At 42.4% G+C, this 21,431-nt stretch overlaps 1 protein-coding gene across 1 annotated transcript; it reads left to right on the top strand.

Moving 5' to 3' along the window:
• Positions 1–3,922: 3,922 nt before the first annotated feature.
• Positions 3,923–14,887, top strand: LOC310772721 (tubulin alpha chain-like). Its single transcript, XM_083632604.1, has 4 exons — positions 3,923–4,084; positions 12,417–12,636; positions 13,230–13,378; positions 13,566–14,887. The coding sequence occupies exons 1-4, from the start codon at positions 4,082–4,084 to the stop codon at positions 14,538–14,540; spliced, it is 1,347 nt and encodes a 448-aa protein (XP_083488730.1). The 5' UTR covers positions 3,923–4,081; the 3' UTR covers positions 14,541–14,887.
• The last annotated feature ends 6,544 nt before the right edge of the window (positions 14,888–21,431 follow it).

Below are 21,431 nucleotides of genomic sequence, written 5' to 3'. Positions count from 1 at the left end.
GTGCGTGTCTGTGTGATGGAGAGGGGGTGTCTCTATTTGAGCAGAGGGCGTTGAGGACTGGACACATCTCATTTCTCCGTCTGTATGCACAAGGCAAGAACAGCCAGATAGCTGTGTGACCTGCATTACTGAGGACCAGTAGGGGTGAGGTATTACAAAGTAACACATGACTGAAATCACATTACACTTGTCAGTAACGAGGAGTGTAAGGCATTATGGTTCTTAAATCTAGTAATCACATTACAGTTACTAAATCAAACACTATGACTATGCCATTACCTGCATTACATGCATTCTTCAATTTTCAGCAGGATCGAAAACATCAAGCGTGCGGTGCTTTTTCATGCACTATTGCGCAATACTGGAGGGACAGGAGAGAGTGATGATTGGTTAGGTTTAGGCATGAGGAGTGACGATTTGTTGGTTCAGGCCAATCAGAGGCAGTCATCCTACCGGCCGATCCATTGTAGCACCAACTTTCATAGGCGTTTGAGGCAGATGGGGGAAAATGGCAGCGCAGTCTACAACTTTTGAGGGGTGGAGGTATGGACATTACTTCACATCTCAGGCCATGTTGCAGAGTAACACAAAAAGTAATGTAACATGTAGTGTAATTAGTTACTTTCTCCAGGGAGTACTTAAGTAAAGTAAGGCATTACTTCTTAGTTGTGGCCAGCATGGCCAGCAGCTCTATAGGCTAAGCCACTCTGTTGGTTGGTCGGTTGGTTGGTTAGTGGTCCACCAATTTTTTTCCGGAAATCGGAATATCACACTCGAGGTCGTGCTGTTGTAATGTAATATGGTGACGGCTGTGATCATCTTCTACCACCCAATCACAGCCGTGACATATTACAGTGCAACAGCACTCCCTCTCAAGTTATATTGCTTAATTGATGAATTAACACTAGAGTTAACACTATAGAGAATGTAGATGAATGGCTAGTTTGATCATAGATTCACTGTTATCTCTCTACCTACAATGGGGTTAAAAATCATATCTAACAACAATATATTCTCACATTTGGGTGAGAAAGAAAATCTCGTCAAATTGGGGTCTGTGGCCCTAATGTGGACTAAATGATGGGTCCTGATATAAGCTTGGTTATGGCCTTACAGAGAAATATCCTTCACACAGTCTGTCCTGCAGGAGAGAGCTGTCAAACTGGCACAAGCCCCTGTCACACTTTTAAAGGTGAACGCCAATGAAAGAAAGAAAAAGGTTCAAATAAATAATTTACAGTCTTAACTCCACCAAGGAAAATGTAAGGGAAAAGTAATCTGTGGCCCTCCGAGGGGAGGAGGAGAAAATACAATACTTAAAAAGATCCATCATCTGTCTATCGCAAACTATCTCTCCTCTCCATCAGATGCTTAGGGGGCATTTGAAGAGTGAATGAGCGGTTTGGGGGATGAAGCTGCTATAGGTGCCGGAGGACTGCAGGCCACGTTTGAGGATTATGAGGATGTTTACATTTAGAGCTGAGGGCCCTATGGCCAGGAGAGAGGCTCTTAGCCTGGGTAGTGGCAGCCTGGAGGTTGGGGTGGCTGTCCTGGGTGTCTGTGGCCAGCCATGGAGCTCACAGGGCGGGTGGAAGCACAGCGCAGCGAGGGGTTCTCAGGGATCAGAAGGTCCCTGCACAGAACTATTGAGCGGTAAAGTTCACAACCACACAGCACAAGTAGGAGTTAAAATGGGAAAAGTGAATTCTAAGGACAAGAGTTACAGCGTTCATGGTTTCCCCCACAGTGGTTCTCAACGTGGGGTCCAGGGACAACTAGGCATGTTCCAAAGGGGACGCAGCAAACTGATGAATTGTTAAACTTCACCATTATTTCATTTACAAGAAGTTAACACTGCTAGAGAATGTAGACAAATGAGTATTTTGATCATAGATTCACTGCATAGATTCATCTCTCAGCTACAATAATAGATCAGTCATGGAATTCTGGACAAAATCATATCTGAATCTGACAAAAAAAAATCTCAGATTTGGGTCTGAGAGACAAAATCTCATCAAATTGGGGGTCTGTGGCTAAATCAGGGTCCTTATATGGAAAATAAATGAAAGGCTGATCAGAACAACAGGACAACAGTGATGGTTAAGTCAATTGAATTGTGAGCCATGTGGAGGCCTTATGCTCAATAGCACATTTCGGGTTGCAGTATCTTCAATTTTGACTGAATTTCTCCAAATACTGAATTTTCCCCTATGGCAATAAAGTGCAACCTAAGGCTGTCTATTTGACTTATTTCCATTGTTGTGTTGTGTTATCCTTCATCCAATGCTGCTCAGTCAAGATGCCATGGCGCAAAAATGATAATGTTGTCTCAGGTGAGTGACGTTTGATTTACTTATTGTCATGGCAACGCTGACAAATTCTGATTTGAGCGTTCAAATACAAACCACATGTAGGTCAGATGCCTTGGGATTCAATTTTGTAGCACAGATCCATGTGGTCCAACACATGTGTCTTACAATAAATATATTGAGTGACCAGGTTCTGGTAAGATACTATACATTTTTAATTTGGATATTTGGATATATAGAGGTTCTGGAAATGAACTTGACTATGGAATACAATTGTTTATTCTGGAGGGGATCCATGTAAGGAGGAGAGGATAAAGCTGTTTACATAGCTTGAACAAAATTATCCAGCCAGGGAAACTTTGGAAACTAAATCGACAAGAAAAGGGCGGCATCTAGTGGCTGTAACTTAGACTACAATTTCACATAATCTGCCACAAAGAAATCAATGAATTACTACAGTGAAAGGATTTAGCTTTTGTGTTTTTACTCATAATATGAAAACATTAAAGTTAAGACATGCAGAAAATAAAGAAATAGAGTGACGTACCTTTTACATGAACCACATTGAAAAATAACTATAATATATATAATATAAAATATATTATATATATTATATAAAATAACTATAATATATATAGCCTAATATTTCTATAATGATCCTATAGGGACTTATGTATGGTGTGTCTGTTTCAGTCATTAACAAATATAGTGACTTTTTTGTCTCCTATTTTAATCTCCGGTGGTATTGATATTGATCAAATTCTTTGTGGTGATAGGCAATCACATTTTTTATATAGGCCTAGGCCTTATGTTATCCTTCTAAAATTGATTATAGGATAATTATAGATGGCTAGAGGTTTTTGCTGAATGACTTGCTGAATATACTTCAGGCTAAAAGTCAAGCCAAACAGTAGGCTATAGTTAAGTTTTTCCAGCTGCATCAAGCGGGTTAGAACACCCAGAGAAATATCAAAAGTTAATAAAAGTGATCACCTTAAAAATAAAATAAAATAAACAAATAAAATACAACAAAAATAATGTTGAAATTGTGGAATCATCATCATGACCTGTGTAAATGTTTAATCGTCATCCAAAAATGCATCCTTTTTTTTTTTATTATTGGGGAACTTCATAAAAACAATCATTACCACATGAAAGCATGTGCAAGAAGAAGAAGAAGAAGAAGAAGAAACAGTTACAAGCATACATTTTAGCCATCTTGGAAAAAAAACGTTGTTGCTGACCCTGGACCAGTTGGTGGCGGTAATGCACATATATATTTGCCAACCGCCATAAAACTCAAAAAAGAAGAAGAAGAAGAAGAAGAAGAAGAAGAAGAAGAAGAAGAAGAAGAAGAAGAAGAAGAAGAAGAAGAAGAAGAAGAAGAAGAAGAAGAAGAAGAAGAAGAAGAAGAAGAAGAAGAAGAAGAAGAAGAAGAAGAAGAAGAAGAAGAAGAAGAAGAAGAAGAAGAAGAAGAAGAAGAAGAAACCCGCCATTAAACATCAGACGAAGAAGAAGAAGAAGCAGAAGAAGAAGAAGAAGAGGAAGAAGAAAACTGCGCCTACCAACCGCCAATCAAATTCAAAGAAGAAGAAGTAGAAAACTGCGCCCTGGTGGTTTTTGGCTCCTCCCCCTCACAACGCAGTACAAAATCCAGGCTCTGACTAACCGCTGTGACTTGACTCACAGAGATCTCATAATAGGTTACTGTGAGAGTTGCTGTCAAATCTAAACACTTTTTACTTCTGCCTAAGGACGCTCAGTAAAGCAAAATGGTGAGTCTTCGCTATTATTGTCGGTCAACATCGAGTATTACAGATTAGCCAGATTGTAAAACGTCGAAATGGAAATTTACAGACGTCTGTGTCGCATTTACTTCCTCTTTAATTTCCCTCGCGAAATTCACTGTCATTACATAAGCTGCTATGACTTTTGTTATGTGTAGCGTTATTGTGTAGCCTATTTGTATTAACTTTACAGTTGTTTAACGTACTGTCTGGTACTTTTAGTCCCCAAAATACTTTTCCCTTGGGACTCAAATTAAAAGTGTGTGGTATGCTAAGTAGTGTGTTTAGTGACCTTTTATGTACTTTTGTTTTAACATCCTATCAATATAATATTCCTATAAGGGTTTACAGTGTTTCAATTGTAGCCTTATGAGTTTATAGTGCACTTTAAGTAGCCTAACGACTTTTAGGCTTTGGCATAATATCGTAATATCAAAGTTTTGCTGCGGTATTTGTATAATTAGGCCTAGCTAGTAGCTTTCAGGAATAGCCTGACGTTACAGGATTGCCAGAATTGTTTTTTTTAGCATGGGTGTTACCCTTAGCTTCACACCAACTACTATTGCATTGCTACCACGTAGCCTATACAACTCACCAATGGGAGCATTTGTGTGTTAACGTTGTTAAAAAAAAAGTCAGTTAGTGGAAATCTGGTACCTGGCATGTGGCTCTAGCTCCAGTAAAGGTTAACTGTTTCCATGTGGGGAGTGGAGTGGACCTCAGAGGAGAGTTTGCTGGTGGGGAATGCTGATGTGGCCTCTTGGGCCTTGCTGTCTATTTTGCTTTTCTGTTTCAACTATTCGCCACTGCGCAAACAGCCCTGAGCTGTGCTGGAGCCCTGTCTGCCATCAAATATCCATATCCAAATCTGTGACACCATTAGACCTAAGCTAGAATGTGGGTAGTTGTGTTTAGAGGGAATAGCTACATGCGTTTTCAAGGCTAGCTACAATACTTGGCACAGCTCTCATTCTTACATAATCAAATTCGCGTGCAACCCTGGACATGGAGAATAAAAACAACACGAGAATAGAGGCTGTAACTGACGAGCAGGTTTCTGAATGCAATCCGGATGTAAAATCTGAGGCGAGGCTTGCAGGATCAACATTTCTGAGTGAAGCACATGAGAATGTGTGTAGCTGAAGTCTACCAGGCAGCTAATGACTGAGGCTGAAAGAGTCTTTTTGTAAACCAAAACGCTGGTACAAATTGAGTGTGTGTTTTTAGCAGAAGAGAGCAGGGCGAGAGAATATTTTGCTGAGGTGCAAATTGCAAAAAAGTCTGTTCGTTCCAAATGAGAGAGAGAGAGAGAGAGCTGTTGGCGCTTTCCTGCTGCCCCACAGGGGATACAACAGGAAACAAGATGACGGGTGGGGGTGGGGGGTGGGGGTTTGTTGGCAGGGTGTGTGTGTGCGCATGAGTTTCCCCTGCTGTTGAATAGTGATGTGGGTCACTCTGCCCAACCCGCCTGAAAGTCAGACGCGTGAAACAGCATTTTGAGAGCATCTTGCTTCCTTGATGTGATGTTGCAACAGGATGTTGGGGCGGTGCTCAGCAGGGGAGAGACCATTCAAACTTAAAACCAGCCAATGGGAGATAAGTTAGGCGGAGAAACACAGTTTGATATGATCAGAGGGGCGGGACTGGTGATAAATGATGTCACCTATGGTAGTTTGTTAAACCGAACTCCTGACTCTCTGTGGTCATTAAAGATCCCATTGGCACTATTTGCAAGAGTAACCCCGCCCCGGTGTCCTGGCTAAATTCCCACACAGGCCTTCCTTCAAATCATGGCCACCTAGTAATCACCCCTGGTTACTTAATTGGCACATTCAGTCCTCAACTCTCCACTGTGATGATGTGTGGTGAGCGTTCAGGTGCTAACTGGTAGTGGGTGCCATGCATCACCCAGGTGGGTGCTACACATCAGTGGTGGATGACATGACACCCCCACCCCATATATTTGACATTTGGTCCACAATAGCTACAGGCTAGCTAGCTATTGTGGGCGAAATAGATTACCTTAAGTATTAACGTCTCTCTGGATTATTTAGATCGATTTGTTTAAAATGCATTTTCCAGTGAGGAGGAATATTATGTGATGGAAAATATCTGCTTGTTTTATAGATGCCTGATGTTCAACTTGGTGCACAATAGACAGAAATGGGCTGTACTCTTCACACCACAATTGTGATGTGAGATCAAAATGGCCGAGTATAAATAAGGGCCATGCTGTTCTGGGGGCTTTTCCACTCTGCCAATATTAATCATGGGGAAACACTATTTTCTTGTGTTGTATGAGTCGCCTAACGCCTATTTTGTTATATACCAAACAACTAGACAGTGAAAACTGAAGTGAGAGGAGTTTGGTCAATGTTAGTTCCTCAAATGTCTCCATCATATCTATTCTAGTCTGAGCTGCACAGAGGCAAACAAACATGACATTGGACATAAGCATGTCATTAGATCCTGACAACGCTGACAAGATACAGGAAGCAGATTATTTCTCAGCTGTTTATTTATTTATTTAACCTTTATTTAACCAGGAAAGTCACATTGAGATTAAAAACCTCTTTTTCAAGAGAGACCTGGCCAAGACAGGCAGCAGCACAAAGGAATACAAAAGTTGTATATAAAACAATAAAAAAAAAAAACATATAACACAAATTACACTAGACAAGCAGTATAAGAGCCAGAAAGCAACCTAGCAGGGCAAGCCAGAACATCGATAAGAGATAAGACTATTAGGGCGAATCAAAACATCAGCAGACCATTGAGTCAACCTCTAGTCCCTTCATGAGGCATTTAAAAACATCCAGCGATACAAACTAAGTTTCAGCTCATTCTGTAGCATGTTCCAAGCAGATGGAGCAGAATACCTAAAAGCTCTCTTTCCCATTTCTGTACGAACATTGGGAACAGAAAACAGGAGCAGATTTTGTGAACGTAAAGAATAATTCCCAACACTTTTCTGGAAAATATAAATACCGGTACATAAATAAGAGGGGAGGAGACCGAGAATTGCCTTGTAGATCAAGATATGCCAATGCACAAGTCTATGGGTGGCCAGTGCGGGCCAGCCGACCCGAGCATACGGGGCGGGGGTGCAGTGATGAGTCAGCACCCTACAATTTGTTACAAATCTCAAGGAACTATGATAAATGGCATCAATCGTACGCAGACACTGAGAGGACGCATTCATAAAGTCTTTCTGATTCTGATACATATACAGAACATCACCATAGTCAAGCACAGGCATGAAAGTGACAATAGTAAGGCTTCTCTTAGTGCTATGATGCTCCCTAAAGCCTGATTGGGATAAAGATAAAATATAATTTGAATATAAAAACTCTTTAAGTTGCTCACTAACGAGAGCCTCGAGAACTTTGGCCAAGGCAGACAAATTAGGTATAGGTCTGTAATTGTTCAAATTTGTCTGATCTCCCCCTTTTTAAAAGTGGGAGTACAAAAGCCGATTTCCAGATACATGTAATTTTATCACAATCTAAAGTAAGATTAAAAAGATAGGTTAAGGGTTCAGCTATGAAATCAGCTGCCAATCTAAAAAAAACTAGGATCAAGCAGATTAGGACCAGCAGATTTTCCTGAGCTCTATGCACTTCATGCACTGAGAAGGGAGAAAAACTAAACGTAGGACCGTTATACTCCGGTTCGCCTGCACCGGGTTGTGAAGGGGTAGAAGAGGCTATTGAATCAAACAAAAAACTAGAAGAAATAAAATGCTCATTAAAACAGTTCAACATTTCAGATTTGTCATAAACAGCAACAGAATCCTTCATTACACATAGAGGTAAGACATGAGCTTTACCCCTCGTCTGGAGGTGTAAATGTCACAGGCTCTGCTAAACATTAACTCAATTGGCCTGTTGCATCACCAGCAAGCAAACAAGTCACCACTCTCAACGAGCAAACAGTATGTCACAGATGACATATTGATGCTATATAAAAACACAAACTAGTACAGTAACTGGCAGTGCTGCTGAATAAATGAACTGTCAATTAAAAAGCTGTACGTTTTGTAAAAACAAGTTACCTGATGCGCATTGTTCAATATTTTAATGCATCGAGGTACCCAATATTATGCTATTTTGTTACAAAACTTGTTTAAATCACCAATTACTTCAATGATAAACCATTGTGAGACATGATGATCCAAGTAATCATTTTGTAGCAGGTTTCATGTTTTTCAGTGGATGGATTGGGTGGGTGGGTGTAGTAAAATAAACTTTTAAAGGGAAGTTTTATCCTGGTCAGGCAGGCTTATTTTTACAGCTCTCCCAGGCTGCGTCATGCTGCATGTTTAACATAGTATTTCCATGATAGAAGCTATAGTCTGGGAGTCATAACAGGTTAGTGGGATAGATTCAGAATAGCTGCTGGAACAGGTCCATGTGGGTTCGGGGAGGTGGGGGTCAAATCATCGAGGCTCCACTTGAAATAGCTGCTGTCTGCTGACCTGGCTGCCATGGCCATACTTGGCACTCATGTGGCAGCCTGTGGCCCCTCCCCCTGCAACCAAATTACAGTCTTATCAAACAGAGAAGTCACAAGATCAAAATCATAAACAAGATAAAAGCCCCACTGCAGTCAACTAAACATGTCAGTTCATCTAGTATTGAAGGTTAAACTGTTAAAGGAGAAATTCACCAAAAAACAATGCTGATTTTATTTTGCACATGATTTCACACACATATCCAAAAAATAAACCATTTTGCTGTCATTCATTTAGTTTGATAGTTATTGAGAGTTTATTTGAGTTAAAGTTGATGCCATTGATATAATTTGTGCATGTATGACATCGCTGCCATCAACTTTAACTCAAATAAACTGTCAATAACTGTCAAACTAAATGAATGCCCGCAAAACTGTTTACAGTTTCGGATACTAGGCATCTTGCGCGCTCGATTCCTAGGCTCGCCCAGCACCTCGCCGAGCTGGCTCTGCAGCTCGTCCGCTGCACGGCCTCGCCCTGGCTGCTCCTTGATGGCATACTTCGGGGATGCTGGATCACCTGTCCTGGAGCTGGCAACATACAGCTGTCCATGGCTGAAGACGGAGGTCTGGAGCCAGATTTTGCTCTTATGACATCACTGATGACATAATCAGTGGGACTTATGACATCATGGGATATGTATAATATTATTATATGCGCTCGATTCCTAGCCTCGCCCGCTATGCGGCCTCGCCCGTCCTCGCTGAGCTGGCCCTGCAGCTCGCATTCGCAGCTCGGCCGCTGTGCGGCCTTGCCCGCAGCTCGGCTGCTGTGTGGCCAATGAGACCAGCATCACTGATGTCAGATTTATGACATCACTGACTGTCACTGATGATGTCACAGTGGGATTTCATCAGTGGGATTTATGACATCACTGATGATGTCACAGTGGGATAAATCAGTGTTGTTTTTCGGTGAAGTTGTTTTCTAAAGCTAAGTGGGGGGAAAACTGTACTTGTTTACAGATTTTTCACATTTCTCTGGGTTGAATAAGTGACAATATCTAGAATAGCTCATATCTAGAATATTACATCACTCAGTTAAAGATCATTCTTAATCTTGAGATAAGTAAATTTGCATTGGTAGAACAAAGACTTCCCACTCTGTTGGCGTATGACTTTTCCCCCCCAGATGCGTTATCCAATGAATAGTGTTTTGCTGTGCCCTGTTTTGAATGTGGTGGTTGTGAATTTGGAGGCCAAAAATGACACGAGGAGCTTCGCTGTCAAGATGCTTTAGGTTTACCTATGGATTGATTCAAAGTGTGATTAAAGGTCTATTTAAATTTCACAGCAACACATATAGTAAGTCTTAATCTAATCATAATAATAATAATAATAATAATAATAATACATTAGTCTAATATTAAACCTCTTAATAATTAAGAAGTTGAATATTAGCGTGAGGTCAGAGACCAGGGTTAGCTGCAGAGGGCAGGACTTCAGTCTTTTGCTCAAAGATACTTCAGCAGAGCGGATGCTTGGCAACATGGGACTTGAACCCGCCCTCTCCATTCGAAGAACATAGTCTGTTCTTATAGGCTGTCAGACTATTATACCTTAAATTATGAATGCATGGTACTATTATTATGCAAATTTACAGAATTAAACTTCACCACCAAAAACTTTGTCTTCACCTTTAATTATGGTAAAAATCATAATCACAACTAGTTGACTGATATTGCAGGGATGCAAACTAGTCACCTTTAGGTGACGGTCACCTTTTTGATCCCCAAATAGGGCACTTAATTTAATGATTTTGAGTGGTTTTGTGTCTGGCTTGGTATCTGTCACCTTTTTCATTCTGGAGAGTTTGCATCCCTGATATTGAGATCATGATTATTTAACGTGATTTATCATTGACTTTGGCAATGTCGTGCATTTCTTGATCTTCCTTTTTTCTTTTTTCTTTTTAATACTGGATTTATTTTTACTTTAAATATATTGAACTGGAAAACAAAGAAATAAATGGAAAAAATAGGCTAACTAAAATAAACAATTTATAAAAAATAATTGTTTTATCTCAATGATCTTGTTTTCATAATTGCAGGGAGCATTTTTTTTTTTATGTATATAAAAATGTTGTTAATCGCACAGCCCAGCCCTATCTTCTTCACCCCTATCCTGCAGCAGGTAGGAAGATGAGTGTGGACCAAAAAGGGCGTTGTTATATTTTGTCAGCGACAGTCGACATGTCTCTGTGTATTCTCATGATGACCTTCCTTGGCAATCAACCACTTGACTAATGTAAATACACACTGAGAGGGACAAAGCTTCTGGGCATCAGCACAGATGAATGTGAAAGGTTGGGTGCCAAAATCCTACACAGCCATTTTGAATAAGACTTGGAAAACAGCCTGGAATTCATTAGTCAGTATTTAACGAATACTATTGATTTCGTCCTCCAAAGTGCGCCTGTTCTGTTGGAACAGGTCTTAGTCGGCCAATAACCTCAAAAGTATTTTGCAATGAGATGTACTTTGCTGCCAGCAGTCCTCTCCTAAGAGAAGGTGGCAGTGGATTTCTCTGCGTTCGTTGTGTGCACTCCCTCTCTCCCACTCCTAATATTTACATTCACTCTCTTTCCTCATGCTATCTGTCTTTTTATGTAAAGCACAGGTGCCTGCCTGTGTATGATATGTGCTCCTGCTGTAGAAATAATGTTTGACCTGACTTGACTGGGGGAACAGGATGGACGAGCTCAGAGCCAAGCCTTCTGGCCAGACATCACTTTATAGAAATGATCAGCAATAAATGAGCGCCAACTTGTTGGTGTCCTCACCGTGCACCCGTCGCACCACCCCTCCTCCCGTCGCACCGCCCCTCCTCCCGTCGCACCGCCCCTCCTCCCGTCGCACCGCCCCTCCTCCCGTCGCACCGCCCCTCCTCCCGTCGCACCACCCCTCCTCCCGTCGCACCGCCCCTCCTCCTTTAGAAATACTTCAGCAGGGCGTGGAAGCACTTTAGTGCTTTAGACAGTCTGACAAGACTGTGTTATCACTGCTTGCCTGTTTAGACTGGTGACTGCAGCATATGATGGCATACTTTCATTGCCATATGATAGATCCCAACCTCGAGGATATTAAACAGTTTTGCACACGGCTCTCCTTCTGAAACCAACTGGATCAGAATCAGCTTTATTGGCCAAGTATGCACACATACAAGGAATTGGACTCTGGTTTGCTTTGCTCTCATAGTACTCACATACAATAAAGAAAGGTATGCACAAGTTAAGCACAGGCACAGCAAAAATGGTGCATTAGATAAATTTGTGAATTCCCCATGTTTAAAACAGTTTTGTTGGCACAAAGGCCCGTGCCCAGCCAGAAAACTAGAGACTATATGAAGCTCCACCTCACCTTAGTCGGCTGTGCAATGGAGTGGGGCGAGGAGGAATTCCTCCCAAACCTAGTCCACAAAAAAATAAATAAAGATGATAATAATAACAATAATCGATAAAAATTCCACATGATTGATTCAATTCCTTAACGATCAATTATCGATTTTCGATAATTGATGAACATCCCTACTTGGAACAGATCATATCCAGGGGGAGATGCGTCTGTGATGATCTTTTCTGTAATTCTGCCCGTTGGCCGCTGATTAAATGTTAACAGATGATCACATCATTGGCTTAAATGGTCAGAAAGATGGCAAACTATTGCTGCCAAGGCCTGAGCCAGTATGTAAAAGCCATTTTGCCAAATAAGGACATCAGTTATCTACAATCCTGTAAAAGAAATCTACAAATTATTTTAACCATGCGCTATCAGTCATTGTAAATCTCACTGTCTCTGTTCCTCTGCAGCGTGAGTGTATCTCAGTCCACGTTGGCCAGGCCGGTGTCCAGATGGGCAACACCTGCTGGGAGCTGTACTGTCTGGAGCACGGCATCCAGCCTGATGGCCACATGGCCCAGAAGCCCTCTGGAGGCTACGACGACTCCTTCACCACCTTCTTCAGCGACACCGGGTCCGGGAAGTACGTTCCTCGGGCCATCTTCGTCGACCTGGAGCCCACTGTTATCGGTGAGTTTCAGAGGAATTTATTTCAGGTCTTGTTGCTCTGGGAAGATTTAGCAGAGCGACGTACATACACAGGAAAGTTTGTCATTTAGGGCGTCCAGGTAGTGCAGTGGTAGATTGAGTCCCTGCCTACCAACATGAGGGTCGCGTGTTCGAGCACCTGTTGTACCTCCGGCTTGGTCGGGCGTCCATACAGGCACAATTGGCCATGTCTGTGGGTGGGAAGCCGGATTAAGGGTGTGTGTCCTGCTCACTGCAATAGTGCCTCCTCTGGTCGGTAGGGGTGCCTGATCAGGGCGGAGGGGGACTGGGGGGGAACAGCGTGATCCTCCCACGCGCTACGTCCTGCTGGTCAAACACCTCACTATCAAGTGAAAAGAAGCGACTGCACATGTATCTGAGGAAGCATGTGCTAGTCTACAACTCTCCCCAGATCGGCAGAGTGGGTGGAGCAACGTCCAGGACACCCTAGCAGGGATTAATTGGCCAAGTACAGTTGGGGAGAAAACATGTTGGGGGAATTCGAAAAAACTTGAGATTTAAAAAAAAGGATATTTTGTAATTTCTCTCTCTCTCACACTCACTCTCTCACTCAGATGAGGTCCGGTCAGGAACTTACCGCCAGCTCTTCCACCCTGAGCAGCTGATCTCAGGGAAGGAAGATGCAGCCAACAACTACGCCCGAGGTCACTACACCATTGGCAAGGAGGTCATCGACTCTGTACTCGACAGGATCCGCAAACTGGTGAGAGTAGTTGGTTTTCTTTTGTGTCTGACAGAACATCTTGTTTTGTTTCAAATGGAGAGGCAATGGCAAAACAGTGCTTTGGAAGAGCCTCGAGCTAAGATTCAAATTTTCCATTGTGTTCAAGTAATAAGAGATTAATAATCCATGAGTGCCCGTGCCTCACAGTTCTGTCTTCCTCCTTCAGGCTGACCAGTGCACCGGGCTTCAAGGTTTCCTGGTCTTCCACTCCTTTGGCGGAGGAACCGGCTCTGGCTTCACCTCTCTGCTGATGGAGCGTCTCTCTGTTGACTTCGGCAAGAAGTCCAAGCTGGAGTTTGCCATCTATCCGGCCCCTCAGGTGTCCACAGCGGTGGTAGAGCCATACAACTCCATCCTGACCACGCACACCACCCTGGAGCACTCTGACTGTGCCTTCATGGTGGACAATGAGGCAATCTACGACATCTGCCGCAGGAACCTGGACATCGAGCGTCCATCGTACACCAACCTCAATCGCCTCATCAGCCAGATCGTGTCCTCCATCACCGCCTCTCTGCGCTTCGACGGTGCCTTGAACGTGGACCTGACAGAGTTCCAGACCAACCTGGTGCCCTACCCACGTATCCACTTCCCCCTGGCCACCTACGCCCCAGTTATCTCAGCAGAGAAGGCCTATCATGAGCAGCTCTCCGTGGCCGAGATCACCAATTCCTGCTTCGAGCCAGCCAATCAGATGGTGAAATGCGACCCTCGTCACGGCAAGTACATGGCCTGCTGCCTCCTGTACCGCGGAGACGTCGTGCCCAAAGACGTCAATGTGGCCATTGGTAACATCAAGACCAAGAGGAGCATCCAGTTTGTGGACTGGTGTCCCACAGGCTTCAAGGTGGGCATCAACTACCAGCCTCCCACCGTGGTTCCTGGAGGAGACCTGGCCAAGGTTCAGAGGGCGGTGTGCATGCTGAGCAACACCACAGCCATCGCTGAGGCCTGGGCTCGTCTGGACCACAAGTTCGACCTGATGTACGCCAAGAGGGCCTTCGTCCACTGGTACGTCGGGGAGGGAATGGAGGAGGGAGAGTTCTCCGAGGCCAGAGAAGACATGGCCGCCCTGGAGAAGGATTATGAAGAGGTGGGCATCGACTCATGTGAAGAAGATGAGGAGGGTGAGGAGTATTAAGTATAGAAGAAAAAAGAATGTTTGGTCCTCTGAAGACTAACACGTTGGATAGAACTGTTCCGGTGCAAAAGAAAGGGCAAACCCCTCTAATTTAAAATAAATGGTTTTTCATGTCTTGACAATCATTGACATCGGTTTCAAAGTTCAAGTTTCAAGGCACTGCCAATAGCTGTAATAAAAGAATCCAACTGTTAATGTTTTGTTGTGTAAAGATTGGTTTATTACATCATAAACACTCATGTTACTGCAAAGCAGCAATTTAGCCGAACAAGTTCAATCCCATGGTGTTTATTCAGATTTATTTTACCGAAAAATATTTTTTAAATAAAGATGTTTTTAAGTCCTTCCTCTGTGTCTTTGCCAAAGTCTTGCTTACAATGTGAGCTCTTCAAGATCCGTGATACAGTATAACCTGTTCTATAGAGCTCAACAGTGACCGCCCACTTTTTCTCAGCTCCCGTTCCATCCATTGACTTTATGTTCCATCAGAGAATTCCCTATTCATTTTCTCCATAGATGTTTCGAAAAAGAGTTTTAAGCCTTTAACCTTAGTTTTAAACCAAGCCAACCACCCACCTACTGAATCGTGAGTGACCATAAAGCATTTCACTAGGAGCAAAAATAAAACCGGGGTGGGGGGGGTTGTTTTTGCTGCAAGTGAAATGTTTTATGGTCACTCATGATTCAGTAGGTGGGTGGTTGGCTTGGTTTGAGGCTTAAAACTCTTAAGGATTTTCCGAAACATCTATGGAGAAAAAGAATGGAATTTTCTGATGGAACGGGAGCTGAGAAAAAGTGGGTGGTCACTGTTAAGCTCTATAGGCTGACAGTATGATCTCTAAATTTCTCCCAGATTGCTCTTGTAGGTGGGTGAAAACAGCATCAGGTTAGATTTTATTGTTGGAACGTGAGTAGGATTGTGTCCGGACAGTGGCAAAAACCTGAAAAAAGACCCCATCCAAAAATGTCTTAAATCCACACATAAGGGTACACTAAACTGAGTTATGGGATTTTTATAAATTCTTTCTTCTTCCCAGACCCCCCCCCCCCCTCATCTCAGTTGTTGAAGCTAATTAATAAACAAAATATTTAAAAGAAATGGAGGAAAACTGTCCTGTCACTATCCATGAGTGAGATGTGGCCGGTTCACCACAAGATGGCACTGTGACTTCACTGAAGGAGAGGAACCTGAAGCACCACAACCAAAGATAGGAAGAAAAGTATAAAGATGTCTCAAGGCCACCAGTTAAGCACTTAAGAAGGCAGCATGCACACAAGTGTTCTGAGACACTTAATCTAAATTTACTATGAAAACATCCAATAAATACATGTGCTAGTAACCAAAATAAATTACCATCAGTGTCATTGCCAAGATACGTGCTTGAAACTTCAAAAGCTCTGGCATGGAGTTCCCATCCCAGAGTTCTGCCAAGGTGCTTGAAATGGATTTGGATTTTGAGGGGGGCTAATCAAGTCCTGGAAGGAATACCTTGAAAATAGCCCCTTTTTAAACAAGGTGCTTAAAAGTCCTTGAATTTCACATGAACCACATAACAATGTCTGTCAGTGACTGTCACGTCTTATATTTTGACCAAAGTTGGTATTAAAAAGACAAAAGGCTCTTGCTGATCTTTAGACAAATATGTCCCCATCCCATTCACAAGATTGATAGTAGAATTAACTTGTTAAAGACAAAATGTAATATAATGCAAATTTGATGCCCCTTTTGTGCCAAATTTATATTTGAAAATCAATTGTTTGGTGAAGTCCTGAACACTCCCTGTGGGTTGCCAGTACAACACATGCCTTCTCCAAAACAACTGAAGTCAGTGGGGACCCGTTCTTCAGAGGTCCAACAAGGCCTATATTTATTTACACCATCATTTAATGCAAATCTGTTTTTTGAACTCTATGGTCCCCATTGACTTCAGTTTTGGAGAAGGCTGCTACGATGTGCTGGCAACCTCCCTGTGTGTTATATCTGGACTAACACATTTCACCTGTGTGTCATTTGGCACGAGGGGTAGATGATAGAATTTACATTTTTGGGTGAACTATTCCGGACCTTTCTGATTTCTCCTGCTTGAGACATTCCTTGTGCAGACCCACCTGAGATGAACATGTGTTACCTACTTTGGGTCTTGACCTGAGATGAACCTGTTACCTACTTGGGTCTTGACTTGTGCGTTTAGAAGTGCTGGTGGAGTTTTCTTCTCCTCAGTGTATGAAGTCTTCTTGGCTCGATCTGTAATTGGTTTGATGTAATTAAGGCTCCGTCTGCGAAGAGTCTCAGCTGTGTGGACAGGGGATTCAAATAGAACCTTTTCTTCTTGTAATCATTTCATAAGTCTGCTGTGTTGTGCTCGTACAGCCACAGCATGGCAACTTCTTCCATGACGTGTTGTATCACAGTGGGTCTTAAGGAGCGTGATAACATAACATATGCTCCAAAACATATCTGGCTCTTCCCTTCCAAGACTGCTGGCAGGCTTTCATGCTGGTTCCTGCAGGCTATCCTACACAAACAAGACCACACCTGTTCAGTACCTGAGTGGAAAATTAAACATGCTGATAGGACTCCTTTCCTGAGTTATTATCTATTATTATAGATGTAGTTTGCAATATCTTTGTTTTCTTTTCATTAGAGAGATCTTTGATAAGCTCGCTGCTCGTTGATGTGTTTGTTTCTGCACTGCACTTCTCAGAGATCACCTGTCAATCAAACATTGTGGGCGGAGCGAAGCTTGGATTTTCTGTTGAGCAAAGTTGAGTTTTACACTAGTAGAATACTGAGCAGTAGTATTATACAGCAGAATACTGAGCAGTAGTATTTATTATACAGCAGTTGTTCTCAAACAGGGATCCGGGGGATCCCCAGCAAAAAGGAGAATTATTTATTTCCACTATGCCACTGTAAGTAACACAATGACAGAATGTATGACTATTTTGGTCATGGGTTTCATACACTTTCTGTAATAAAACATCTAAAAGCAAATATCTTATCAGATGGGAGACTCTGGGACAATATCTTATCAAATGGGGCTCCGTGGTCGAATTGGTGTCAGTTTAAGGGTCCTTGATGTGGAAAGGTTTGAGAACCATTGTTCTAATCTAGTGTACCTATAGAATTGAATGGAGCTGACTGAGCACAAAGTGTAGAAGAAGAACAAGCTGTTATTTCTAATGACCCCCCTCCCCCAAGATGAGACTCAAACATGACTTGTTCATTGTTCTTTAATATTAAAACAACCAAAAATACAATAATATTTTCTTCATTCATTCCACATCCACATTCCACAATCCTCCCCTCCCCCCAATAAAATCAAGTCAGTCTCACAGTACAAACTCCAACAGAAACAGTAACCATGAGTTCACAAACTATTCTATCAAGTTGGACTCAAGTCATAAGATGTCAAAGTGCACAGAAACTGGGGAATATGGAGGTTTCAGCACGTTGCAGTTTCTTAGCCATTTCTATGACAGCTGGATACATTTGGACTGGATCTGCATTGCATTCAAACATCTTACTGCTCTCCTGATTCAGAGACACTATCTAAATCAAATTGCTCGATATTTCATCATAGGGGAAGTATGAGAGTATGCTGGCTCCACGGCTAATTGGAGTTGACATAGCAACCGATAGCTAGCCATGCTTTATGGCAGTTCTCAACATGGGGTCTGGGGACCACCAGGGGTCCTTGAGAGTGTTCCAGGAGGTGCCCAGCAAACTTGTTAAACTTATTATTTAATTTACAAGACATAATGCAATTATAGAATGTAGAAGTATGACTATTTTGCTCATATTTTCACTGTTATCTCTCTACCTAGAATAGCCATGTAATAAAGGACAAAATCATAATCCGACAATAAAAACTATTCTCATATTTGGAACCAAGAGACAAAATCTCATTTAACGGGGGGAGGATGGGTCTAATGCGTACTAAATTAGGAGTCCTCATCTCCTCGATATGAAAAATGTTGAGAATCACTGCTTTATGGGAATTACCAGCACAATCGTTTGTTATGCCAGCTCTTGCGGAAACTATATGGGGAGCTAGTTGATCTTTCTTGTTTTGTATTGCTGTGTAAAAGCTGTAACACCCTGGAGGATGATCTTTACTGTGATTAATGGCACTAACTGTCTTCATCACTCTCACACCCTTAATCACAGTAAAGAGCGTCCTCTCTGGTATTCTGATGCCTCAGGCTGTAGCCACACTGACCCATCACAAAATGGACAGAATTACTAATGGATAGATTTCTGTCCACTGGGCTGTTTTGGGACGTCAACGTGTTCGCCAATTAAACAACAGATGTTTCATATTTGGTAAACGGACAGTTACGAATCCGTCCGTCCAGAAAAAGTTGAACTGGGTTGAACTTCAAAACGGAAGGAAATCTGATGGGGACAGACAGACGCGTCATCAGCATTGTAAATGATTTGAAATGAACAGAAACAGACAGACAACAGATCAGTGTGGCCGTGGTCTTACACTGTAATGCTTTATGGGCATGGACGACACTACAAGTTGTCAACGTCTTTGACGGCTACGTAGAACTTGTAGAACTTGTACAACTTCCAGCGCACAGCTAAAACATCACATTGGCCACAGAATGCACAAACTAAAAAATTATCCAGAACAGGACATAAATGCTAATTAATAAATCTGAAATTGAGTTTTACTCAATTTGCTATATCCACTTAGGAAGGAAAAAAGGTTTGTGTCATGCTTTTGTCATTCAAGGACTTAAGGGGCATTAATTAATCTATGACCTTTGACCTCTATTGGTCTATACTGGTAGTACACCCTTCTTGCAAGATGTTGGCCTGTAATTGACAAACAATAACGTCTCATTTTCACACTAGTTAATTAGAGCAGACACAAACACCTAGTGACGAGGTAACACATCACCATGCAAAATACTCATATTGTAAAAGGCCTGCTGCTCGTTTGGCTCTGTCAGTCAGTACTGTCATGTCATTTACGGTTTTGTCTTGAGGACGAGGCTCCTTAGCCGTCGTTGCTCAAGTGTCTTGTTATTTCAAAGGTGGTGAGTTTTGTTCCAAAACAGAGTTCAGACCTGTTAACTTTCAGATTTTCCATGTACGGTTTTTAGCTTTCAATCCGGAAGTCATTGGCTCCAATTGTAAGGTAAAAACCTTGAAATACAGCTCATAAGTACATAGTTTGAATTTTAAAAGTTGCTATTACTGTTACCATGAAAAGCCAGGCTGTTGTAGTTATTACTCAATCAAATTCAAATGGGAACAAATTCTTCATTATGCCGGAGACTATTTTTTATTTCCGGTGCTACGGAGCTACTTTCCTGAGATCGCAAAGGTCTTTACAGCCAGCTTATTAAGTTACTTAATATGGCACTTGCGTGCGTGCCTGTGAGCATGCGTGTGTTAAATACAATGGTGTTCAATGGCTTCTGGGACATCGGCTATGGACAAGACTTGTTCCCAAAACCAAATCATTGCTGCTGATTTTGTTATTTTCATAACAAGAGCAATATTTGTTAAACAATGCATTTAAAAACACCAGACTTATACTCAATAAGTAATGTTTTTTACAGCCCTGTAGCACAAAATTACTATAATAGCCTAAATTTGCAGGGATTGATTTGATTAGTTTGTTGATTAATACCAATGAATGACTCAACATTTACTTTGCCATTCACAACTCGCTTTCTTATCTGAGGCCCATACCACGAATGGAGGATAAACAGATCCAGGATCTGTCTTTTGATCTGGTTTGGCTTAACCAGATCAAAGCGATCGAGCTATTCTGTACCACAATGCTGGTTATCAGCTAGGTGGTCTGTTAATTCAGGATTTCCTTATCAGCTCTGAGCTCATGCACCTGAAAATGCTCGTGAACAGGAGCTCGTGCACACGAAAGAGGCGTGGTCTGTAACAACTAGCCAATCGCAATGCAATATGGACAGCTCCGGATTTTACAGCGTCAGACACGCCTATTTCCTCATTCATTGAAAGCCACATCAAAGTGTAGGTAAGCTATTACATTACATTACATTACATTACATCATTTGGCAGACGCTTTTATCCAAAGCGACTTACAATAACACACTTTTTGTCAGCAATAGAGCAATCAACTATGGAGCACAGTCTATGACAACTACAAATCCTGAAGGAACAGTGTGAGTTTTAGTTTAGGATTTTTTTTTTTTTTTAGAAAGAGAGAGAAAGAAGTTAGATCAAGAAGGGCCCAGGTGGAGCCTGAAAAGGTGAGTCTAGTCTTTTCCGAAAGATCGGCAGTGATTCAGCAGTCCTGACCGAAGGTGGCAGCTCGTTCCACCATTGGGGTGCCAGGGAGGAGAAGAGTCGAGATCGGGATGAGCGACTTTTGAGCGTCCGTAGCGAAGGAAGAGCGAGGCGCCCTGCACTGGTGGAGGAGCGAAGGGAGCGGTGAGAGGTTTGGAACCTGACCATAGATTGCAGGTACAGGGGAGCTGACTGGTGTACTGCCCTGTAGACCAGTACCAGTGTCTTGAATTTGATGCGAGCTGAGATGGGAAGCCAGTGGAGGTCCCGGAAGAGGCGAGTGACATGAGAGAATTTGGGTTGGTTGAATACCAGACGGGCTGCAGCGTTCTGAATGAGCTGAAGCGGTCGGATGTCGGTGGCAGGTAGGCCAGCCAGGAGCACGTTGCAGTAGTCCAGGCGAGGGACGATAAGTGACTGGACCAGGAATTGAGTCGCTTCTCTTGTGAGGAAGGGACGGATTTTGCGGATGTTGTAGAGGGAGAACCTACAGGAGCGTGCACACGGTGCGCTTTGGAGACGTATGATTAAATGGGTCTTGGCGGTCGCAAAATACTCTTCTCTCTCCTTTTCCAGGAAGCTCATTGGTTCTTGGGCGGTGC

This window comes from Poromitra crassiceps (genome assembly GCF_964638095.1).
Source record: "Poromitra crassiceps genome assembly, chromosome: 3".
Taxonomy (NCBI): Eukaryota; Metazoa; Chordata; class Actinopteri; order Beryciformes; family Melamphaidae; genus Poromitra; species Poromitra crassiceps.
The sequence above is the reverse complement of the archived record's forward strand: the minus strand, read 5'-3'. Positions and strand labels throughout refer to the sequence as shown.

Bases quoted from the DNA above. Each gene is read 5' to 3' on its own strand.
- LOC310772721 (XM_083632604.1), top strand. The intron at 12,637-13,229 runs GTGAGTTTCAGA...TCTCTCACTCAG, and splicing joins CCTGGAGCCCACTGTTATCG to ATGAGGTCCGGTCAGGAACT. The intron at 13,379-13,565 runs GTGAGAGTAGTT...TTCCTCCTTCAG, and splicing joins TCGACAGGATCCGCAAACTG to GCTGACCAGTGCACCGGGCT.